Here is a 23,415-nt window from a genome sequence, read left to right on the forward strand (position 1 = left end):
AAACGACAAAGAGAAGATAAAAGTGTTATAAAAGATTACGTAAAAACGTGCCTTAAAGGATATGAACGCTCTGAAAATTACATCGATCTTGATTCTAGAAAGAGACTTTCAACACGAATAAAAAAATCAAAGGATTTTTGAAAAAAAAAATTGCTGCTTCACGGTTAGTATATTGGTTAAGTTGGTATAATCACAGTGAACTTTTGACAATTAGGACACCTTCACCCAATTTGAGCCGGTGAAATCAATCAATTTTTTTCTGTAAAATAAATCGCAGTTTGCATCTTTTTCTAGATGCTGCCAGAAAAAACTTCTGTCGAGTTAAATACTAAAAGCCACATTATTCTAAATTAAAAACGCTGCTTTTACACCGATTAAACCAGCATATCCTGGTTCTACAATCTTCGATATTCAGCGATACCCGCGTTTACTTTTAGCTAACAAATCTCGCCTGAACCATCATCTACGTGGGGTTAATGCCATTTATGGACATTGACGGGAATTATTATTTACAAAAATGAAAGGGGAATATGTCTAATTGTTTACCAAAGTTGATTTTTATTTCGATCACGGCGGGATTTATGCCTTTCCGTTCATCCGGAAAGCTGAGAAGATTAAATAGCCTGCCCAGTAAACACCGTAGTTCTTCATTGTGTGTTTTAATATCCTTTAAGCGCGGAGTTGTGTTCCTTTTTTCCGCTTTTCAAAGTGCGTTAATTGTTGCAATATTCCCCAAGCACGTAAAAAACCAACTTAAACGTAAGATTAAAGTTCAGCGAATACTTCGATCGCGCCACGAAAGAAAATTTGGCAGATGATTCAACGTATAAAGAACAGTGGGGTGTCATTGGCACTGTTTATATATGAACGAGACTTACAACTAAGCGAAATATTACACAGCAATTAAATATTGCGTAAAGCGCCAAGTCACAGCGAAGTAATTGTGAAATACAAACAAGAAATACGTAAAATTGTTAGAAACAACTGTTCAAAATTCTTATCATCATCTGAGTCTAGCATAATGAAACAGTTTTCCAATTTGTTGAATTTTATCGGCGCTTACATCCTGAGACTTTCAAATTCAAAATAGGTCTTCACCTCTGAAGAGAATAATGACTCTTAATCTTGGAAATGCTCAGCGCCAAAACTACTAAACTTGTTCCGTTTTTCATCCAATGGAGATTTAATGAAAAGGTGTAAATTACAGGAAAGCATAAAATTAGAACGAATGCTTAGTTTGACTTACTCGCAAACAAGACATTCTGATGTATTTGCATAAACGGGTGGAAGCAAATTTCAGGTCCAATTCAGATAGGTGAGAGGACATTTCTATGTACCACCATGAAACAAGAACTAGACTTGAAAAAAAATTGAGAAAATGTAGGGCTACCAGTCAAAGTACCCGTTTCCAAAATTTCAGCTGATATCAAGGAATTATTTCAAGGAGACATCTCGAATGAATATGTTGGCAGAAACATATACGAACGCCACACGGAAGGAATTGATCGATTCTCTGTGACATTATACGCTTTAATCTGTGCAAATATATATGTAAAAAACAAAATTTAACTCGAGGCGAGCATATAAACAACTCGATGATCAATATTGGTTTCCAACAGGATCGATCTGTTATCGTTATATATAGTTTTGTTTAATGGACTAAGACATTAAAATTAAAACCGCAGAAGTCCGCATCGTGTTGTAGGTCAAAAAATAGGGCCAAATGTGGTAGCGTCTGTAAATTTAGAAAATGTCTCGACCATTATGCGTTCAACAATATCGTCAAAACAGTTAATAGAAACTCGTTAATTTCTACTGTCACGTACGCGGAAAGATGTTTACTATTTCCTTCTTCTGTCGCACGTACTATGATGTATTGGAGAGCCTGAAGTTATAGTACGATCTCCAAGTACAAATCTGTAACGAACAATAGCTGAAGATGAACTACTATACTGTATATCATTTTCGATTCACAGTCTATACTATTCTGTTTCTCCAGTAAAAATAATTTCGTCCAAAAGATTTACAGCTAAGGTGTTAAAAATTCTAAGTTTGATCTTACAAATCAGAAAGATAGATTAAATACACTGTGGTGTCAGAACAATAAAATAGAAAATAAAATACCGGAGCTTTTTACGAGAATCGTTTGCGCCAGATAGTGTACCTATACAGCACCTAAACCAATATAGGATGAACTCGTTGTTTTCATCTTTACAAGAGTTACTTATCGTCTTACAGTCAAAGATGGCACTCTCTCGCAAGGATGTGTTTCGTTTAGTTGTTCCTATGAGACCTTGCCGCCGTAAATTTACCACCAAACATCTGGCTCAGGTGGCAACAGCCAATCACAGGCGGCCATTGGCGGTCACTCCACTTCACTTACATAATCCGGTCAAATACAATACAAACACCGACATGAGTAAAGCGAGGGTTTTGAAAAAGAGAAAAAAGGAATTGCATTAACAGATCGGCAGGGCTGTGGTGCTACGTTTCGGTCTAATGAGCCCCAGGTCTCACGGGGCACGACTTTAAACCGAGCGGCGAATTTGAGCGGGAGATTAAAGTCTGCCCCGCGTCTGCTGAAACCGCGGCAACCGCTCCGGCCAGCAAGAACGAGGTGTTTTTAAATGGCTCATATTTTTTCCAACTCGCGAAAGAACAGTCGAACGATGATTGGCAGCCAGCTGGCGGTCTCTAAGCACGTGGATCGTGCAGTGACCTCTCAGTGTCACCTGTGTGTTTAATGAATCAGCCCTATCGCTTCGGACGCCAGTGACACCTGTCTACCAATATACCGCCATTCGCCATCTCATTGGCTGGGAGCTTCCGTCTCCAAAGCGACCATTTTGAGTTCTACGAGGCAGGTTGTTTCACATTCAACAGGTTGTTTTGCTTTCGCGAAGGTAGCACCAACGGTAAATTTCCCCAAACTTTGTTTATTCTACAAATCGCGCATCAGCTCCGCGTAATTTCCGAGCCTTGACACAATAAAACTCAGATGAAAGCGAAAAAAACAAACTCTTTAGAGAGGTGTGCGTCACTCATCAGACTTCCGTAGGATCAACAAATCCACCCCGCCACCGAATTACCATTATTATAATTTAATTTTTGGCCCTTGAGGCGGAAAGACGAATATAGCACTAATTGACGCAGTCCGCGGGGACTTCTCCATAATAAGATGAAAAACCGATACCAAACTATCTCTCACGCACGGTTTAAACTGCCCGCAGATTCACCGCAGTAAAAAAATACACAAATTCTTTGCTATCTTTTAATCCAAATTCAGGTAGCTAAGAAACAGGGATTAATGGCACCTCCTTACTAGTGGTCCCCGCCCCATTTCTAACTTCCCACGGTAAACCAAAACTGATCTTTCCTAATTTACCCGCCGACGCGCTCATTCCCACTGTTTGTCAAAATTCTTCAGAAAGATATGTTATATGATTGAGGTAATAAAAAGGAAAAAGACGTAAATCCGTGAGGGCGTAACGCCAAAACTGGAAACTATGCCAGAAAAAAAAAGATAGATCCAGAGGTTCTCTTTTTTATTCAAACAGTCCAGAATGAGATGCAAATTTTCCAATGTTGTGACAATCTCTTAGTGTTGTAAGTCATTACTGATGCGCCGTTCTATTGTTCTAAGCACGTGGCATGAATTTGAAACAAACTGGACAAAACCGATCTCGCTACTTCCACGTTTTAAAGGAAAACCGCACGCATGTAAGCGCGTTAACGACAAAATTTGAACCATTGATAAGCAGGGGGCATCTCGCAAGAGATCACTGCCGATATCACGGTAATTTCACTCGATTCTTGTGTTTTAATCAAAATCGTGTCTTGCGCCGACACTTGGCGCGCAAACCCCATTTAAAAACACACAAGCAAAACGACTATGGAGCCACGAAACGAACCAATTAGAAGGCCGTGCGGCGAACACGGGGCGGAGCATTGAGCGGGTTTTGCTTCCCATCATTGGTTCCTTTGTGTTAGCGTGAGGTGACGTGTCACGGCGTCACAGAGAAACCAACGCAAATTCAAGTTGGATGTAAATTAAAAATAGAAATTGCCACGATCAGTTTATGCTACTTCACTCGCTGATAACGTGTCGAGCGGAAAAGAGCTTGCACTCCTACTGACCGCGTTACGACTACTCCACACCTGTGGACACAACGAATCGAGTTCCGCACTCCCTGACTGGCTGGAACCACTGAATTCCATCCACTGTTCGTATAATAGAGACTTTTTTGTTTTTTTACTTCGCGCACGAGTAATTGAAGTGATGATGGTCTTCCATGGAAGCGAGCTCAACTCGCCAAGCCCGCCAGCACAAGTGCCCACTGTGGACGAACCCGAGGAAGAACCAAAGAAATCTCTTCAACATGTCAAGCGCCCCATGAACGCGTTTATGGTTTGGAGCCAGATCGAGCGTAGAAAAATGGCCGAGGAGCACCCTGACATGCATAACGCCGAGATCAGCAAACGTCTGGGAAAACGCTGGAAGCTGCTCTCGGAGGGTGAAAAGAGACCGTTTGTAGAGGAATCGGAGCGTCTTCGCATAAGACACATGCAAGCTTATCCCGATTACAAATACCGTCCGCGTAAGAAAAAGCAACCCAGTAAGAAGAATAGCAACGGTGCACCAGATAGTAAAAACTCGAATTCCGCGGAAGGGCACTCAAGGAAGAACGTCGCAGAAGCGGCGGGCACCAAGCGCGAAGCCCTTCCCGGCGCGCACGGATTTCCTGGCTTGAGTTCCTCCAAGAAACACGGCAGTTCCCTCGGCGAGCCTCCGTTCAAGAAGCAACGACGCGATTTCGTTTCGCCGATCACCCCACCACCGAATGTCCCCGATGCGATCGGCACCACACCAGAGGACCCTATTGATCAGCTTTCGTTGTATGATGACTTCGAGCAAGCGTTCAAACAAGATCAGCAAGTGCCTACGAGTGTAAATCACAACCAACAGATTCCCAACTCGTGGCCAAGTTTAGAATTTGGTAATGTGAACTTCAATGGCTTGCCTGTTTCCCCTTTGCTTGATCTGAACGGGGCAAATGGTGGCCAATTTGATTTTCCCGATCTTTATACCCCACCTGAGGTTTCTGAGCTTATTCAAGGTCAGTGGCTAGAGAACTCTCTCGGACATTTGTAGCTGATTGTCGTTTTCGCCGTGAAATGTTGTGCTGGTGGAAGGACACTACTTTTGACTTGTGGAATTTCCCCTTCTAGAGATTTTTATAAGCTTAAAAACATTCGCGGGGTTGTTGTTTGAACCCTTCGTTTTTTCTAACCGCTATGGACACGTTATCTGTGTATAGTTTTTTTTTTCGACCGAAGATTTATTTCGTTCATTTTGTATTGACTGGTGTATTCTCGTTTTAGAGAGCTTTTATTAAGATAATTGTACAAAAAAGGATCCTAAATAATTTAAAAGTTCTCCGAAGTGCTGTATTTTTTCGAATTTCTCTTTTCCCTCGCCATGAAGCGTGTTTAAAAGTGAATCAAAATTGAAGAGGAGAAAATTATAATACTATTATTATGAAAATTTAAACTGTGTGTGTTTATTCTTCCAAAGCGCGCACGAGCCATGCACGGTGCAAATCAGAGACAGCCGTTTCAAAAAGGGATCGCCAAAGCCAAATAACTGTAATCGTTACTAAGACGTGAGCATTTCACTTTCACTTCACCTACATTAGAAATTCATGATTCCCGCAAAAGTTGCAACACCGTGTTTATATAGCTGCGCTGAACGCATCACTGCGCAAACTGAATTTTTTATAATCTTACTGCGGGTAATAGCTTCGGCGACTTGTATTGGAAGACAGGGCGTAAAGAAAAACAACACATCAGTATTGCAATAAGCTAACGCAGCCGTTGGCTTAGAAAGAATTCGGCGAGTGTTGTTCGAATTTAACCCGAGCGCGTCAGTTGTCATTTTGGGCGGGGTATGACGCCTGCATCTGTTTTCGCACCGCATATTTTAAACTAAGCTTTTTCCTGTGTATTAAAATTAGAATAGTACACGATTAGCTGTTGAAAATCATCCGCCTTAAGGGAGACCACAGGGTAGGACCAACTGCGAAAGTTGCGCGCGCTTGATGTTTATTACAGATATTTGATCGCCTGAAGCAAAAGTCTGGTTTTTCCCTGCTGAAACGTGTCCACTTAACTGTGTTATAAATACTTGATGTGATCGCAGTGGAGCGTGGAATCTGGAAAAAAAGATGGCAAATTTGACTTGAGAGATCCGCTAAAATTGACAGCTTGCTAAAATAAGGCACGATCGAAGTCAGTATTAAAGCGTCATACGCAAAAGTATTTAGAAACAGCCGCCCACAGAAAAATAAATCAATGCTAACACGAGGTTCTGTTTACCTATTTTCAAAGCGTAAAAAATTATTCCTCGTGCGTATTTCCTCTGTCGGATATTAACGTATTGAACTGCTAATTTGTAGTCATTTACAGCAAAGAAAAAAAGATCTCGTGGGGCCGAAATTAGCGTGTGTTTACTGTGGACGCGATATTCCGCTTTTCAAATGTTGGCTTTCGTAAGAGCGTTCATACAGCAAGGCACGCGTCAGATAGTGCCTCTTTGTTCTTCGACCAATCAGAGGCGTGTTTCGACACAATCGTCAACCATACAAAACAATAGCTGGCGCGTGCGGTCAAAATTCCACCCGTCGATTGGTTGATCTTCGCTGATCGCACATGCCGATTGTAAATTGCAATGTCGCGGGGTTTTCCTGTTTACAAATAGGCCACTTTGTACGCTATCTGAAGTGAGCCTCCTATTATGAGCTCCGATTCGAACAATTTAGCTTTAAAACGCATTGGGACCTATGATCTAACCGGAAACCGGCTTGGCAAGGGAAACTTTGCCTACGTAGAGTTAGCAACGAACCGCATCACTAAAAGTAAGGTCTGTTATCCAACGGTTTGCCTTTTCAATTTCAAAGCCCTTTACAAGTGATTGTTCGGTGGCTTAATTACAGTTATTGTCAAGCACTATGGGTGTGGAGATGGGATATTATTCAAAAGATAAATTACTAAACGTGCGTTGTGTTATCATTCAGTACTATGTTGTTTTTTTTCCCCACTAGTTACCCAGCTTGTAATAAATCTAATCTCCTAGGTTGCCATGAAAGTCATAGATACAAGGAAAATCAAAGACGATTACGTTAAGAGAAACATCCTCCGAGAAGCCCTACTCCTGAAGAAAGTCAACCATCCGAACATAGTTCGATTGTACGAGACTCTCAAACAGCACTCGATTTACTGCATCGTGACTGAGTATGTTTCCGGCGGCGAGTTGTTGACTTACTTACGAAGTCAGCCCGAGTCGAAATTGAGCGAATCACAAGCCAGACCGATTATGAGACAACTAATTTCGGCGCTGTATCACATGCACGAAAATGGAATCGTCCATCGGTAAGATGGGTAACCGAACTAGTACCAACTGAACATCAATTTTGAAAACAACACACGAGTAATAATGCTTTTATCATAATAAGCACGATCAACGTTGCTAGGATATTAAAAAACTAACGAAGAACGATTGAACAGTTCTTCAGCGGGAAAAAAAGAAACACTTAAGGGAGTTTAAAAAAAAAGTGTCGCTTTGGGCCCACAGCACGTTTTTTCATTATCACTATCGTTATTAAAATTTTTCCATTTTCATTTTAATGATAATTTGTAGTCGAAGTCGCTTGGAGATCAAGGACAAGCGAGAAATATGTGTCTGTAAAAGAGTGTGAGAAATCTCTTGTCCATCTGCTACGTACATTTCAATTTGGATTTAAAATTCGAAAAAGATATAAATTTAGCGGTCCTAAAACTTATGACCCGCTTTCTAGCGCGCGACGATTTTACTCGAATTTAAAATCAATCGCATAAATACTTTTTCAAAAACGGACAGTTTGAGGTAAAAACTAAATTTTCCTAAACGACGCGATTTCAATGGCTGTTTCCTTTGCTATTAACACTCGGAAAGAGTGCGGAATGGCTACATTTGTTCTGTGTCATGTCGCACTTCACGCTTTTGTTGTGTTATTTACTTCTGTCTGAAAACATTGTGGTAATTAATCACATAGTTCATGGCTGTTTCCGAGCGACTGAATAAATTAGCGTCTCTAGGATGTTTCGGTGGCGATAAATGTCGAAGGAAGCTTAGCTCTTCTGTCTTTTAGAGGCAATATCTGACTGATTCCAATCTTAATCCTTTCCTTTTTGGACAAAACATTTAACGATCGAAGCACCGGAAATTTCCCCATTTAACATTTGCAGGGACAACAAACGATTTGTGCGTTAAGTAAAACAATAACACTAAGAAGGCTTTTTCCTCTCCTATTTTAATGAAAATAAAAAAACATTGGGGAGTTTCTACAAAACACAATAAGCGACGTGTTCAAAACAGAAGATTACGACTTCCGTAGATTCTAGACGAAAGCTTTTAAACCTTCTAGTTAGTTTTGAACATTATTTAGCCAGCTGCAAGCTGGGTTTATATGCTAATGATTGCAGAATACATTCAACTTTTAGAAACTTACAATTCCCTACTTCGTGTTATTTTGTATGAAGATGAATCATGAAACTAAAGAGTCTGTTAATTTCTAGATTGAAGAGACCATCTGCCTGTTCACCTCCAGCCGAGTCATAAATTATTGACGGCATATTTTCCAAGTGAAAAAAATATCACTTAATTTCCGTGCGCAACAAGTGTCTGGAGACATTGAGTTTCTTTAAAAGCAATATCCGCGATTCATTCGGTCTAAAACACCACATCTGAATAAACACTGTCATGAAGAAAGTAAAAAGGACCAATCTAAGTCGATCAACATATTCAAATGAGTAAAAATAATGGAATATCGTCTGAGATAAATTGTCACCCGAGACTAAAGAAAAAATGAATTTATTCATGTAATTAATTTTACCGCAAACAGCTTAAGTTTTTCAATGTTATCGACGAGAAAAATGCGCTAAAGAGCGACACTAGCAAGGAAAACTCTTCATTAGGCCAATAAAAAGAAGTACCGTATTCATTGAGTGATGGTGAAAGAAAAAAAAACTTAAGTTTCAAAATAACCTGTGTTTTGTACCAACATATTTTCAATAATTTACACGCAAACCGTGGTTTTATCATCAGTTGGTTTTTTAGGGACCACATCTGTCAATCATTTTCAATATCTCATTCATAGAGGAGACTCCTAGGTGTGTCATATCCAATACATCTGCCGTATCCTCCACCCTAAAACAAATACACAAAAATTTTACAGCTTTACCTCACTCCAACTGAGGAAGGTAACATTGAAAAAAATTTAATAATAACTTGTAAACAGATTCAACACGTCCAGGGGCATTTTTCTAAAGTACAAAAGCCATACACAATTGAAATCCAGTGAGAATTTTAAATTGTAGAGAATGGCAAAAAGGTATAAAGATAAGCACACAGCGAATTAAGAATACAGTTGACGATACTAGGACAAATTTACCTTTCTCGATTGAATCGAAAATCTGTTCTATGTAAGTGAATGCTTTGCCTTTTCTTCTTTCTTTTTTTGACTTACTTCTTCTCTAGCAAATCTTCAAAAATAAATGAAAACAAAGTCAACATTACCATATGAAAAACCGTTTACACTAAATTTAATTTGGGACCTCCAAGATCAGAAAGTGTGGATATGAAATTAATGACAAGACAGACAAAAGTGACAGTAACGTAATAACATCTACAGAAATCCATTAATCAATTTTGTGAGGAAAAGATGGAGAATGCCTTTTATGAAATATTTATATGTCTAATGATGATATCAAGCATTGAAATAAATTTTCATTGATGTCTGGAAGCTTGATTGCATAATATATTTTATTTCATGATTATATCATGATAATTGCCCTTTCTGAATATTATCTTATTTTCTCGCCACTAAAAATTCCCATAACCTTTAGGTTAGTCATAGCACTGGAAACTGATAGTATTATTAGCCTATGTTTTAAGAATTCAGGGTGAAGGCGAAAAAAGTAGACACACAAGAGAATAAAAACATATGCTTTCCTCATGCCTCTGTTAGTTCATGCTGTCAAGGTTTTGATCAAAAACACCCTCACCCAACTAAACCAAATGCCTGTTACCCAACCAGAGCATCATTTACAATAACTGATTGTACATACAGTCAAAGACAATGCCCACAAAACTACTAAAAAAGTTTCTTTTCTTGCATTTGTTTTTTCCTAGGGACCTTAAAATGGAAAATATCCTTCTGGATGAAAGTAAAAAGAACATCAAGATAGTTGGTATGAAGATGAAATGCTTTCTTTAACCATTCACATCCTAAAATCAGTAGGCATATTCTCCATACTATTCTCTTAAGTTTCCTGTGGTACTGATAGGGAGAATTTGTTCAACAATCAAAAGCTTCTTTCGTTGGTGATCATTTCCTTTATTGTAACCTTAACCCTTTAACCCCTAAGAGTGACTAGCATCTAATTTCTCCTTACAATATCACCACTGAATCACTCATTGATGTCATGAGAATAAAGGACCTGATCACTAGCTAAAGAGACTCTTGATTGTTAGACAAATTCTCCTTGTCAGCACCTTGGTAAATGTACAGAGAACAGTATGGAGAATATGAATACTGATGTTAGGGTGTAAAAGGGTTAATGCGTGATTCTGGGGTGATATTGTAGACTAAAGAAGTTAGGTGGAGTAACAGTTAAACCTATTTTAGGTGGCACAATATTAAGTAGTCGCCCTGTAATAAGCGGTCGGTAAGCAAAAGTCCCAATGTTTTTTTTCACCCTTAAAAATGATTAATTTCGTATCCTTTGCCCAGCAAGCAATTTTCACCTCTATGAAGTGGTTGAGTCACCTTTGAGTGAGTCCCAATGACCTGTTTGTTTTTTTTCTCCACCTAATCAACCCTCTAACTCTCAGGATCTGATTGTTAATTCTCCCCTCTACCTACTACACATTTCCTTGTAAGTAAGCTACAAGAATTTGATGTTAGATCATGGTAACAACTTCTACTTGATAAGTTTAAGTACTCTCATTACCTGTCCAACAGATAATGTATGGATATTTTAGGGAGAAATTAGTTATAAATCACTCCTGTGAGTTAAAGGGTTAAACAGCTACTTAAAGTAGAACCACTTAAATAAAGCAGAACCACTTAAATAAAGCTGAGAACAATATTGAAAGTAAATTTAATCCATGCTTCCCTCCCCAAAATGTGAGTGTTATTCTTGAGTGAGTTTTAGTACAATAAGTGGTCAATAACCACATAAAATGGTAGCTTTTTTTTAAATTGGTTTTTTATATTACTTTTCACTATAAAAAATTGCGATAAAACATTTCTTAAAATCATTTCAAGATTAAAAAAAATTGCTAAAAAGCGACGACGTTTTGACGTCAGCTGAACGTCATTATCAAGTCAAAATAAGTTAGTGATTTTTGGTCTATAAATACCAAACAAAAAACAACAATAGCTGATTAAAAAATTGTAACGTGAGAAAATATCAAACAAAGAGTTTCGCACGTATGGAGTCCGTCTGAATATTTAAATTGGGCTTAAGTTTCTTAATGAAGAGCATTTCAAATACTAAGCAATCAAATTTGCTCTGGCACTTTCTTAAAACCGTGAATTGGCTTTCTCTCAAAAGGTTGTTGTTACCATGAGCTTCTAAGAAATGTCTACCGATTGCCGAATTTTTGTGCTCAGCAATGCGTTGATGAAGGTGTCAGGCTGTATACCCGACATAATCTGCATCGCACAGATCACATGAAAAATTGTAAACACACTGCTTATTAACAATTGACGGAAAGTGAAAAAGTGAAAGTGAAACTTAAGCCCAATTTAAATATTCAGACGGACTCCATACGTGCGAAACTCTTTGTTTGATATTTTCTCACGTTACAATTTTTTAATCAGCTATTGTTGTTTTTTTTTAGTATTTATAGACCAAAAATCACTAACTTATTTTGACTTGATAATGACGTTCAGCTAACGTCGAAACGTTGTCGCTTTTTAGCAATTTTTTTTATCTTGAAATGATTTTAAGAAATGTTTTATCGCAATTTTTTATAGTGAAATGCTTTTCAAAATCACTTCTTGTTTTTATATTATCCCTATTTTTTGGAACCTGCACTGTATCTAGTGGTCATTCCACCATTCCCTGTAAATGACCGCTTAATAAAGGTGTGATTGAAGATGGTAGTCACTCATGAAGAGACCAAGGGTTAAACAACTTCTCCTGATATTTATCACAAACAGCTTGATTAGAAACTTGGTCTTTTCATTGTCAATAGTTGCATGTATTAGGAATGGATTGTTGTACACACTAAGTACCCATTTAAGATTTATATGTTTGACTGAAAAAAGGGAAAACTCTCTGGGTGCTAAGTTACTGCTATTGATGATGTTAAGAGACATAAAAAGTTCCAGTCTCATGCACATTGTAAACCACTATTAAAATCTCAGCATTTACAATGGAATAAATTTGTAAAACTATGAAAAAGACATTTTTCCCCTCTCTACATTTCCTACTGACAAAAATATGCATTTTTAAAAGGGTTAAATGATGCAAAAATTTGATAACCATCCAAAGTAATTTTTCACACTTTTTGGGACAACTTGCCAAGAGTTTCCTACAAAGCAGGACACTATGCCTCAAAACTCTTGGCTTTGTGCTGAATTGGATGAGCGGGACCAACACAAATATGGACCAGACAACAAATACTGATGATGTGTTTGATTGTAACAAAATAAAAATAAGCTAAAGAAATAAACCCTTTTCTCTGACCTTTACTATTTCTGTCTGTAAATGTGCTTTTGTTTTCCTTGCAGACTTTGGCCTCAGTAACATCTGTGAAGGTGACAAACTCCTCAAAACACAATGTGGCTCCCCTGAGTATGCTGCACCAGAATTGTTCAGACGTGGCTGTCAATATGGGACAGAGGTTGATTTATGGAGTCTGTGAGTACAAAAATTTATAAGAGTAATTATTTTATCTTAAGTATGAAAAAAGCTCCATATTCAAGAAGAAGGGCATGGGGAAAGAAAAGAAATTAAATCACCACCACAGCACAAGGAGATACCAGAAAGAGTACTTGTCCTCAATTAAATTGGGAAAAAATAATTTATCTCAAAGTGATATTTCCCCTCACCTTTAACTCAACAAGACCCTTAATCAAGGGAAAGGGTCATATCAGTTCTATACTGCACCCCCTCTCCATAAAATAAAAAAAATCATGAATGTTGCAAATTGTGCATGATGGTGAGGTGCTCTAAAGGGTGATTCTATATTGCTGTGATATTTGCTGTGAATTTGACCCTGATTAAACCAAGTTTGGTCCTGATCCTCTGAGTACATAACATTCCTTAAAGGTCACCTAAATGATTTCCTATCTGAAAGGTTATCATTTCTCTGTTGCTCCCATTTCTTTTTTCACATCTAAGGGTAATTTGAAAACCAAAATAATAGAATGTTTGTGTGGTAGACCATAACTTATTAGATATCACTCTAAGTGAGACACAGTTATCCTCCTCTGAAACTGAATTGTCATGATCATATTTGAGAGACAGTTTTTAAATTAAATTTGCAATCGGAATTTTTTTGCAAGAAGATGTACAAGAAAATTTTTAGAAAATAGTCTGGGCATTCAAATTGACAGCAGGAATTGTAGATTAATGATGACTTGAGCTAGTCCTCAGGGAAGGGGAAAGTCATCATTGTAAAGGTTTGAGTTTCATAGTGTGATGGAAGAAAGGATTTATCTTTACACCTCCGTTATTAGAGCTTCAATACGTTTTACATAGGAATGCTTTTCAGAGGTGTAAATTCATGACACCATCAAAATATTTAAACAAAAATAGAAACTGGGATCAAGCAGAGCCATTTTGACACCACTTGTACATCATTTCCAATCTTTGAACACCACCAGAGCTTCTGACTTTTTGTGACAAATGATGTCCCATTTGGTCTGTTATCATTTATCTAAAATTATCTAAATTTTTCCAGAGGTGTTGTTATGTATGGCATCATCGTTGGAAGGCTGCCATTCAGGTAAAAATGAATTTACCTCTTCTAAGATTTGTGAGTTTGTGACTTGTGTGTTCATTAAGTAAACACTTGAGGTCAAAGTTAACATAACCCAGAGCTGGAAATAACAGCCGGTCATCAGACATTGTCCGACCAAATTTTGAATATGTCCAGCCAATTTCACATTATGATCAGACATGATATCCGAACATTTCATCAACACAATTTGCCTTCCCCAAAAGGTATTATCTATCCATGAAAGTTGCTTAGAGGGATTGTTTGAGCTACATTGAGAAGGTAACTCATAAAGCAGAGGTATTCCAAATATATCACCCTGTAATGCACTGTGTGCATCAAGATATGCTGTTAGCATTTTAGATATGTACCCTCAAGTCCCACACAGTAATGCCTTGTACAATGGCAAAGGCTGGTCAAAAAATTACATTTAAGTTTAATGTTAACTAGTGGCCTGTTCAAATCATTTATGAAACAAGATTTCTATTGAAATATAACTACATATTAATTTCAATAGTATTAATTGCCATTAATCAGATGCGAGATGAATTAGTAAGAAAAACAAAACAAATGCTTTTTTGCAATCAGTCACATTGCAAATATTGGCAGCCACTTTGTATTCTTTCAAGATTACGGATCTTTGTTCATTTGTGAAGGCAAAGAAAAACCCAATAGATTTTATTAAGTTTTTGCATGTTCGGTCAACTCTAAAGACGTTTGATGTAAAGCAAGAGTTGCCTGAGTAACAGATGACCAGTAAGGAATAAACTATAGTCTGCGGTAGCAACTCATAAAAGTGTTTTTAATAAAGCATAAACTTGTGCTGGACAAAATATTTTCAGGGAAAGGGTTTTTTAAAATTATTTACGAAATTAAAAATTGAATGTCAGATTGCCAACACTTGTAATGAATATTTCGTGAGGAAATAAAGTTTTGACCGGCCAGACAGCACTTCACCAAGTGTTTATTTATTATCATTGAAATTGCTCGAATTTACGTCTTGTTTTTGCAAGTGAAAAAGGTAAAAATGGTAAAAACAAACCATTTAGACCACAAATTACGGCCTTTTGGCAGGCCGCACAAAACTACCACACAACTCCTTTTTTCATTTGGGAGAATTTGTACTTTATCAAAATCCTAGGGACTGATTAGATTGCCTGCAAGACAACCAGGTGATGTGCCATGATTAAGGGTGCATTCTTAGGGGAGAATCCAGATCAGGATTTCTGATCTGTGGTGTTCCTTTCAAGCAAATCCATTTTCAGATCAGTGATCTATCAAATCCACTCTAGACAAGGATTAATTAAATCACTGATCTGTGTGATCTAAAGACGGATCATTGGATCAATGATCCAATGCGTTCCTTTAGGCAAAGGATATGAAATTAATCATTTTGCCCAGCGATGCTCAATTTCAGACAAGTAGGTACTTCATATATTGACCGGAAAGATTGCTGTTAATCGCTTCACAAATTCTGCGATAAACACGAAATAAAATAGATTTTGTAATGTTAAATCGATCGGCCACTGATCACAGGAATTCAGGGTTCCCGAGTATCCATATCGTAATCAATACTTGCTTCTGTTTTAAATCCATCTTTTGAGTTTACCATGAAAAAGTGTGCATCTAATGAATAGTGCTAATTAGAAAAATTTTGCGCGCTAAAAGCCCGTGCAGTTAGACGAGCCATTTAGGGAAGAGCTCAATAACCCACGTGCATACACAAGTCTTAAAATGGCGTACTTTTTGGAATTCTCTGAGAGCTCGTCTTAAACTCCGTTCCCTTCATGCACCGTGATCTGTGTGATCTTCGATCACAAATCTTAATCCGGATCTTCTCAAAGGAACGCATCCTAAGTCTCATTTTGATGTGAACCAAGGAAAAAAAAGAGGTGTCCCCGTCGCAGCCTCACACTGGTTTCATAATGCACTTATTAGCTGCCATCCCGGGGGTTGACCCCGGGGAACCCCGGGGCATTTGCACCGAGACATTTGCAAATTCCACCTACCCAGGGCCAATATTATTCCACAAAAAGCTACCTCTGTCCCTCCCTCGGGGAGCATAATTTGAAAGGACTCCCACATTGTAACGTAATTTCCTTCAAAATTGTTAATAAAAGTTTAACAATAATATATACAGTAAGCAAAATAGCTAGTCCATCTGTTTTCTGCACACAGCGAGGTTCAGCTTTATACCTTGTAAGTCATAGAAGGACAATTTTAACGATTTCTTGTGAAAAATATTTTCGCTATGTTAGGATGACCAACAAAAGGGGACAGATACGAGAGAAACGTAGGACACGCTTACCTTTTTCTCCGCTGCCATTTTGGAAGCCGTTCAACGGTAATACCCAGTCCCCGCAGTCCGGATCTTTCATTTTCAAGATGGCGGTGATGTTACAAATCCCGCGGGTCTTTGCCCGTGTATCTTGCCTCGGAAGTGCAAAAGCGGTCCACTGCCCTCGTCCCGGGCCAGAAATGGGCGCCAAAAGTTAGCAAATCCCGCGCTATTCCCCCGTATGTCCCCGGGGTCAACCCCCCGGGATGGCCGCCGATAAGTGTATAAAAATGTAGTCAGGTTTATAACAAATAAATCTACATACCACAAAATTTTTCCTCTAAATGTTTGTGCGTTATATAGCGTGGGAACAGAAATCGCTGATTGGCATCCACTGGACAACTATTAACGTGAATAAAAGAAGGTTTAGCACTGGTATTTTCGAATTTCATGCGGCTATTTCTTAAGTTAACATGGATGTTCCACAAGATGTTGACGTATATATTACCGTTTGTACCCTTCTTAACCAGTACACACAAAGAGGAACATCCCCTGTGTCCTTGGAGGATTGGAAACAATGTCATGACGTCGCAAGGCCCATCCCGCCTGCCGAAATTCGCGCGTTCTAGCCCCTTTTGTTATTCAATGCATATTTTTTAAATTTCATTTTTTATTTTCATCTCGATTTTAAGCTGTTTTGTTTTTCTTTTTACTGTTTTTCTACTCTTACTGTACCGCATGTTTCCCTCCACCTGTAACACAGAGTTTTGGACGACTCATTTGTTGCAGTAACGCTTTACCGGCACCGACGAGGAAACCTGGAATTCAGGGGTCTCATTAATTAGCAGAGTGGGAAAAATTGTCTCAGAAAATTCTGTTTTCCTCTTAATCACGGATAGGGTTAGTCCATCGCAACTCGCTTCGCTCGAAACCAACTAGGTACTAGAGCCGGAAGAGTATAACTAATCTTGGATTACATAGAATAGCATTGTTTAAGTCACTTCTTGCTTGATTTTTAAGCTTCGTAGCATTTACGTTCATACTACTTGTTTTCATGTGACAGAAGTCCTCACTTTGGCAGCAGAGGCCGAAGTGAGCTACTGGATCAAACGTCTCGCGGGCTCAGCTGCACACACAACAAATATCTAGTGCCTCTAACACCACGTAAGTATTAACAAAAACGTTCTATAATTGATATAAAGCCGTCAATCAGATTTTTGTAAAAGCTAATCACATTCTATCTTCCCTACTAATAGATTGCCGTGATCTGCTGAGAAAACTTTTAGAGCCTAATCCGCAGATGCGTGCGCCCCTTCTGGACGTTATGGAACACCCCTGGATAACTGCTCATGGGACTATGCCATTAGCGCCAAACACTGAGCAATTTATGGACGAGCAACTGCGAGATAAGGTGCCGTATGAATTTAACATTAAGAGGATGTAACAGCTTTTAAATTGAGTCAATTGCACTGTGGAATTCAGAGTCAGAGTAAATGAAAAATGGCACACCCGCTAAAGCTGGTCACTGCCCGCGAAAAATTAATGGCCTTTATCAACGAAATATCGTAGTGAAAGCATGTCTCCCGCAGGAAACTTTGGACCTCTTTGTAATAATCAAAATTACAGCCTAGCAATGCTTTCAGATCTTAAGACGAGCGGGTGTAGGAACATCTAACACACCCCTCCCACTTTGTAAACATGTGGCCGAAGTCCACTTTGTTGTAACTTTGAGCAAGACCCTACTCCCGCAGTGTCTTTTTCCATGACTGAAGGAGGATGGAGGGGAGGAGACGGGGGTGTGGGGGGTCCAAATTTGAGTCAGAAAACACAGAAAGTTTATTTGCAATAGATCAGAAATATTTTAGTTCAAGTAACTTTTAAATTCTTTATATTGAGTAATAGCATGCGGTTCTTGCATGAATTTTGGAGTCAGTCAAGAGGTAAAAGAAAACCACACGTCTTATGGTCGGGTTCGTATCCCGTGGACCTTCCCACTGGACCTGCCATTGGGACTGGCTGGCGAACTGTCAGAAAAACCTGGCGAAATATGGGAAAGTACCTGCGATAGACTGGTACTGCATCCACGAAGATTGGCAATGCTCTTATCCGCTTCACACCATGGTAACGGGGATCCGCCACAGCAATTCTGTAAGGGCAGATATTGCCAATGCGCTTATGTAAAGAAAAGACAACAGATTAAAGTATCTCTAACTTCTGTCTTTATCAATTTGTTTTCGTTAGGCCTTGAGTAGGGCTTCACAACTCATCAACATTGATAAACCTAAGATTGCCCGACACGTTCGTCAGAATAGATATGACGCTGTGTCAGGCGTCTACAATCTTCTTTTGGATGAAGAGAGGAAAAAAGTACTTTCGTCAAACGACTGTGCTGGAGGTGTTATGAGAACGAGTGATCAAGGGAATTCGGTCATACGGGTATTCATCAATTCTACCACGTGTGATGGCAAGGAGGATGGTTCCCAGTGTCATGAAAGTAAAAGCTCGACCGGTTCTGATAGTGAGAATTCACAAACCGAGCCCGACTGGGACCAAGCGCGAACACAAAAACATGTAGTCCACAAACCTGAGTAAGTTTAAACTTAATTGAGTTACAAAGCCACAGTTTTGCCTGTTAAGAGATTATATGATTTCAAGTGCTTAAAATAAGAGGTAAAGGTGTGGTTTGGTCATCTCGTATTGTCCCCCAGATGTGCATACGATTCCTTAAGCACTTCTATAAAAAGCACAAAAGGAGTAATCGGTTCTTCTGGTCTTAATAAATCATTAGATCGAAATTTCCATTGCTTTAACATATGTCTACTAGCCTAGCAAAACTTACCAAAAAGACAGGCTCATGTTATCGAATAATTAACAATGGCTATTTACCATCTCGCATCCAACACGCGCTCGTGGAATGAACGTTAAATTTAGGTCACGCCATGTACGACTCACTTAGCTCCCTGTCTATTATGGCAGAGACGGCGGGTAGTAAGGCCAATCAATATTGAAGTTTTTTCCAGTACAACGCTTCGCTTCTTTGCTAGGGTTAGCTGTCTCACGAGTCAATAGAATTTGATTAACTGAACGTGCGCGTCTCGCTTCTCATATTGTAGTGCTAGTTCACATGCACTAAGGTAATAATTTTATGTTCTGTTTCTGTTTTAGAGAAAACAAGTCTGTCGAAGAACATTTCGAGGTAATAACTGGACGTTTCAGAAATTTAAGTTAACTAACCATCCTATTGCTTATTAGAGAAAGAGAAGTATTGGAAACACTGACGTGATATTAATTTTGTTATTTTACTAGGACCTCTGGATCAGGGGGCATAAAGTTTGCTGCACTCAGTCGACGCTAACCAGAAAACAGTCCCACAAGAAAACACGACCCAACACAGCCCTCGAAGGGCAACATGCACCGAGAGAGACACCGTCTTTCTGTAGGCAAAGAAATAAGAGTACACGTGCTTTGCAAAGAACCCGCAAAACGAGATGTAAATCATGTGTTCCGCGGATTACAATTGACAGTAAGATGAAAGGAACACAGATGGTTATGTCCCCCCGGATAAAACTGGAGACCAAGCTATTGGTTTCCCAATCCCCGCAACAAGAAACAAACATTCAAACTCCGACTTCGGAAAAGTTTGCAAATAGTGAAAGTCTTTCGGAAGAGAGTGTAAAACCTGGTGTAAGTGGCTCAGAGAGAAACTGCGTACAATCAAAGATGGATGCCGGAGACATTCAAAACGAAAATGCCGACGTGAATCTCGAGCACAAAGCTGTAATGAAAACGACAATACGAACGGAATGCGGTCTCAAGGTTACCTCTGGAGATACACAGAGCACAAAGTCGACTGCAGCCAGGGGTGAAAACGCTTCGCAAATGTTGCAATTGAACCAAAAGTTTTCATCCGCAAGGAATTCAATCCGGTCCCCCAAAAGTGGGAGTAAGATTTCCCCTTCATCACTAGCACACTGTTCTAACAGAACAGTGTCATCTCTAAGAACAAGTCAGTTTGTAGATCTTGCTGATTATTACAAGCACGTTCCTCAGCCTCCAAAATCACGTGGTGCTCCACAACAAGGCGCATCGCGGATTCCTACCAATGAGGAAGAAAGGGAAGGAAGATGTGATAGGTAAACGCTTTCAAAACTGGACCGATAATTTGCGCAAAAGAAAACAAGCTTCTGCTTTAGGTACCACAACGTATCAGATAATATAATCTTGCACTCACTGTTTATCACGACAAGCTAAAAGAAATTTTAGACTGATTTGCGACGACTTTTTAAGATTTGAAGATTTGCAGCGATTTCTAATCATAACCTTTTTTTGAAAATAACTTTAGACATCCCCCTTTAATTCCCGGATCAAATTTGTAATTCTCCTTACCGCCAACCGTACAATTCTTATGTTAGTTCAGAGAATTTAGTGTTGCATCAACTAATTATTCCCAAATTGATATTTTTCTTTACTATCATCACTTATCTGGTTGATATTGTATTGACATTGTAAGGAGAAATTCTGTCTTGGTCACTCATGGGATTTAAAGGGTTAAGTTAAAACTGATTTTTTAGAGCATTACCGAGCCAGATTAGAAAATGACAGGTATTGCTTCGATGGATAAATTTCCTTCACAGGTTTTCTTGTAGTATGTTCATAAGCGTTGCCATGATTTAAGCCTTCACACCCTAGCATCAGTATGCATATTCTCAATATTGTTTTCTGCACCCGTCTTGAGGCGCTAACAAGGAGAATTTATTTAACAATCAAGAGTTTCTTTAGTTGATGATCACTTCATTTCACTTCAGTTATTTTATTCTGACCTTTGACGTTAAATTCAGGGGTGATATTGTGAGGAAAAATTTGCTAGTCACACCTAAGGGTCAAAAGGTTTAAACACCGTTCTTTCTATTCATTTCCAGTATTTCTGCTTTGTGCCAGTCCTACATGAAGAACAAGAAAACACCGCAACATCCCCGCCTGTCCATAATGCAGGCGCGGGACATTCTTCAACTTGAGTCCAAGTTTCACACCAAATATGGCAGGAGACTTGGCACAGAGGACAGCAATAGCAACCCAGACTCAAGTAAACAGCCTGAGAATCAAGTGCCACACCACAGAGATGAAAGCATCGTAACTCATGACCAAAAAAACGAGACTCAAACGAAAACGAACTTCCAGCTCGGCATGCAAAACTACTTCAAAGGAATTTCCTCACTCCGGGAACAAGGGGAAATAACTGCATGCGTTAATAATCGTGAGGAAAATCTTCGTGAAAAGAAAAATGTGTCGAGCTACGAACGGCAAGCTGGACCAGACCTCTCAAGGGAACCATATTTTCATGACAACAGACCTGACAACATCAATATGGATGAGGTGAGAGTCGGTACAGATGACCACAGTGCTACCAATCAGGACAGTCGAGAAGTAGAGAGTAAATTACGACCGCAACAAGAGGAATGCATTAAAAGACAAAAAGAGAAGGAACTGCTCGAATACCAGGAGAGAGAGCGAACCAGGTTTCTGCAAGAAATCAAGGATCAAGAACGGAGACAGATTATAACAGAATATTTACAAAACGTTTACACGCGCAGTACTGCGCAACCTCACAGTGTTAGAGGTCAGTCTGGTACTCGAACTAACAACGTAACCAGGCAAGGCCGCGCCCATTCTGTGCTCACTCGATCATCAGACCGACAAAGCTCCGACGTACCCCAGGTGATCACAAAACCAGTTCCTATCTTACAGCAGGCAACCAGGGATTCTCAAGCAGACAAGAGAACTGTCAGTTTTAGAGGTCCAAATGAGTCTAAAGCAACCAACGCTGTGAGGTTCTTTAACGAGTGGAGCAACAGTGTGTTTACAGAGTACATCAACAGCTCTGACAGTAGTGCCGATAAGGGGACAGAACAACACAAATTTAAGGTAAGTGGTAGAACCAATGTACAACCAAGGACTTTGCTAGGGGGCCAGTCATTTATCTCCTGAGTTGGGGAAGGGGGGGGGGGGGGTTAGGAGGATTTGGGGATCACATGATTTTCAGGGGGAACCGAGGGAGGATAAATCGCCGCTAACAGAATATAAAGGGGGGACTGTAGAAAATTAACTGCCAATGAAGGGGATTTTTAGAGTATTACAGAGCCCGGGGGGAGGGGGGGGGTTTAGGAGGATTTGGGGATCACATGGTTTTCAGGGGGAACCGAGGGAGGATCAATCGCCGCTAACAGAATATAAAGGGGGGAACTGTAGAAAATTGACTGCCGATGAAGGGGATTTTTAGAGTATTACAGAGCCGGGGGGTGGGGGTTAGGAGGATTTGGGGGATCATATGATTTTCAGGGGGAACCGAGGGAAGATCAGTCGCCGCTAACAGAATATAAATGAGGGACTGTAGAAGATTGACTGCCAATGAAGGGGATTATTAGAATATTACAGAGCCTGCGGGGGGGGGGGGGGGAAATCAGGTACGTGCTAATTTGGCACAACCTATTTTTTCCGTCTCCCCAGGCGATAAATAACGACTTATCCCTAAGCTAAAAAAAAAAACCATTGGTTAATTCATAACCAGTTTTCGGTTAATAGTTAATTAAACCAATAATAAGAGGAAGTAAATGCAATCTCAGATTGCTAATGATAATCTTTGAAAGACGTTACAAACCGTTCTTTGTACATTTTTGTTCCCCTGTGGCAGATGAACGACCCCAGTCGTTGGATAGAACAGCATCTAAACGGGGTACTGGACGAAGCAACTTTAAGAAGAGATTACTGCCATTATCAACAATCCATCTTCAGAGAAACTTGACCAATACATTAATAAATGTAGCGTACGATGTCTCTACGCCTTATATTTTTATTACTGCTATTTTTTAATAGAATTTGCGAGATTTAAACCATCTTTTCGAGGTGAGACCAAGAAAGCCTGGAGCCTCGGAAGTATTTTTTACAATAAATTTTTTGGAATCTCAGCCAAAGAACGCTCAAAATAAATTGCTATCGTCGAGTTATTTTCTTAGACGTAACTGCAATACTATTTGCTGGCACTCTAATAAAATTTTTATCTGGAAACTTTACTTCTTGCCGAACTTATTAA

The 23,415-nt window shown here is 39.3% G+C and overlaps 2 protein-coding genes and 1 long non-coding RNA gene across 3 annotated transcripts; 2 read left to right on the forward strand and 1 right to left on the reverse strand.

Annotated features, from left to right (window-relative positions):
- Window positions 1-2,409: 2,409 nt before the first annotated feature.
- Window positions 2,410-5,545, forward strand: LOC113681555 (transcription factor Sox-11-A). The gene has a single exon (XM_027198655.2). The coding sequence runs from the start codon at window positions 4,280-4,282 to the stop codon at window positions 5,150-5,152; it is 873 nt and encodes a 290-aa protein (XP_027054456.1). The 5' UTR covers window positions 2,410-4,279; the 3' UTR covers window positions 5,153-5,545.
- Window positions 5,546-6,659: 1,114 nt separating this feature from the next.
- On the forward strand, window positions 6,660-23,392 carry LOC113681525 (uncharacterized). The gene is made up of 12 exons (XM_027198622.2): window positions 6,660-6,919; window positions 7,133-7,428; window positions 10,229-10,287; window positions 12,840-12,969; window positions 14,015-14,059; window positions 17,392-17,492; window positions 17,585-17,739; window positions 18,570-18,916; window positions 19,494-19,524; window positions 19,635-20,461; window positions 21,248-22,250; window positions 23,017-23,392. Exons 1-12 carry the CDS (start codon window positions 6,794-6,796, stop codon window positions 23,125-23,127), a joined length of 3,231 nt encoding a protein of 1,076 aa, XP_027054423.2. The 5' UTR covers window positions 6,660-6,793; the 3' UTR covers window positions 23,128-23,392.
- LOC113681527 (uncharacterized) lies at window positions 8,347-16,417 on the reverse strand. The gene is made up of 4 exons (XR_016181459.1): window positions 16,359-16,417; window positions 12,796-12,967; window positions 9,489-9,579; window positions 8,347-9,244 (listed from the first exon to the last, which is right to left on the reverse strand). It is a non-coding gene; the product is annotated as an uncharacterized LOC113681527 (long non-coding RNA).
- Window positions 23,393-23,415: the final 23 nt, after the last annotated feature.

This window comes from Pocillopora damicornis, chromosome 12, assembly GCF_964200805.1.
Source record: "Pocillopora damicornis chromosome 12, jaPocDami1.2, whole genome shotgun sequence".
Classification (NCBI taxonomy): Eukaryota; Metazoa; Cnidaria; class Anthozoa; order Scleractinia; family Pocilloporidae; genus Pocillopora; species Pocillopora damicornis.

What these genes read in the sequence shown, in the direction of transcription:
- LOC113681555 (XM_027198655.2), top strand. Translation starts at nt 4,280, where the DNA reads ATGATGGTCTTCCATGGAAGCGAGCTCAACTCGCCAAGCCCGCCAGCA.
- LOC113681525 (XM_027198622.2), top strand. Translation starts at nt 6,794, where the DNA reads ATGAGCTCCGATTCGAACAATTTAGCTTTAAAACGCATTGGGACCTAT. An exon ending in AAAGAACATCAAGATAGTTG is followed by an intron (nt 10,288 to 12,839) that starts GTATGAAGATGA and finishes TTTTCCTTGCAG; the next exon opens with ACTTTGGCCTCAGTAACATC. An exon ending in CTGTCGAAGAACATTTCGAG is followed by an intron (nt 19,525 to 19,634) that starts GTAATAACTGGA and finishes TTATTTTACTAG; the next exon opens with GACCTCTGGATCAGGGGGCA.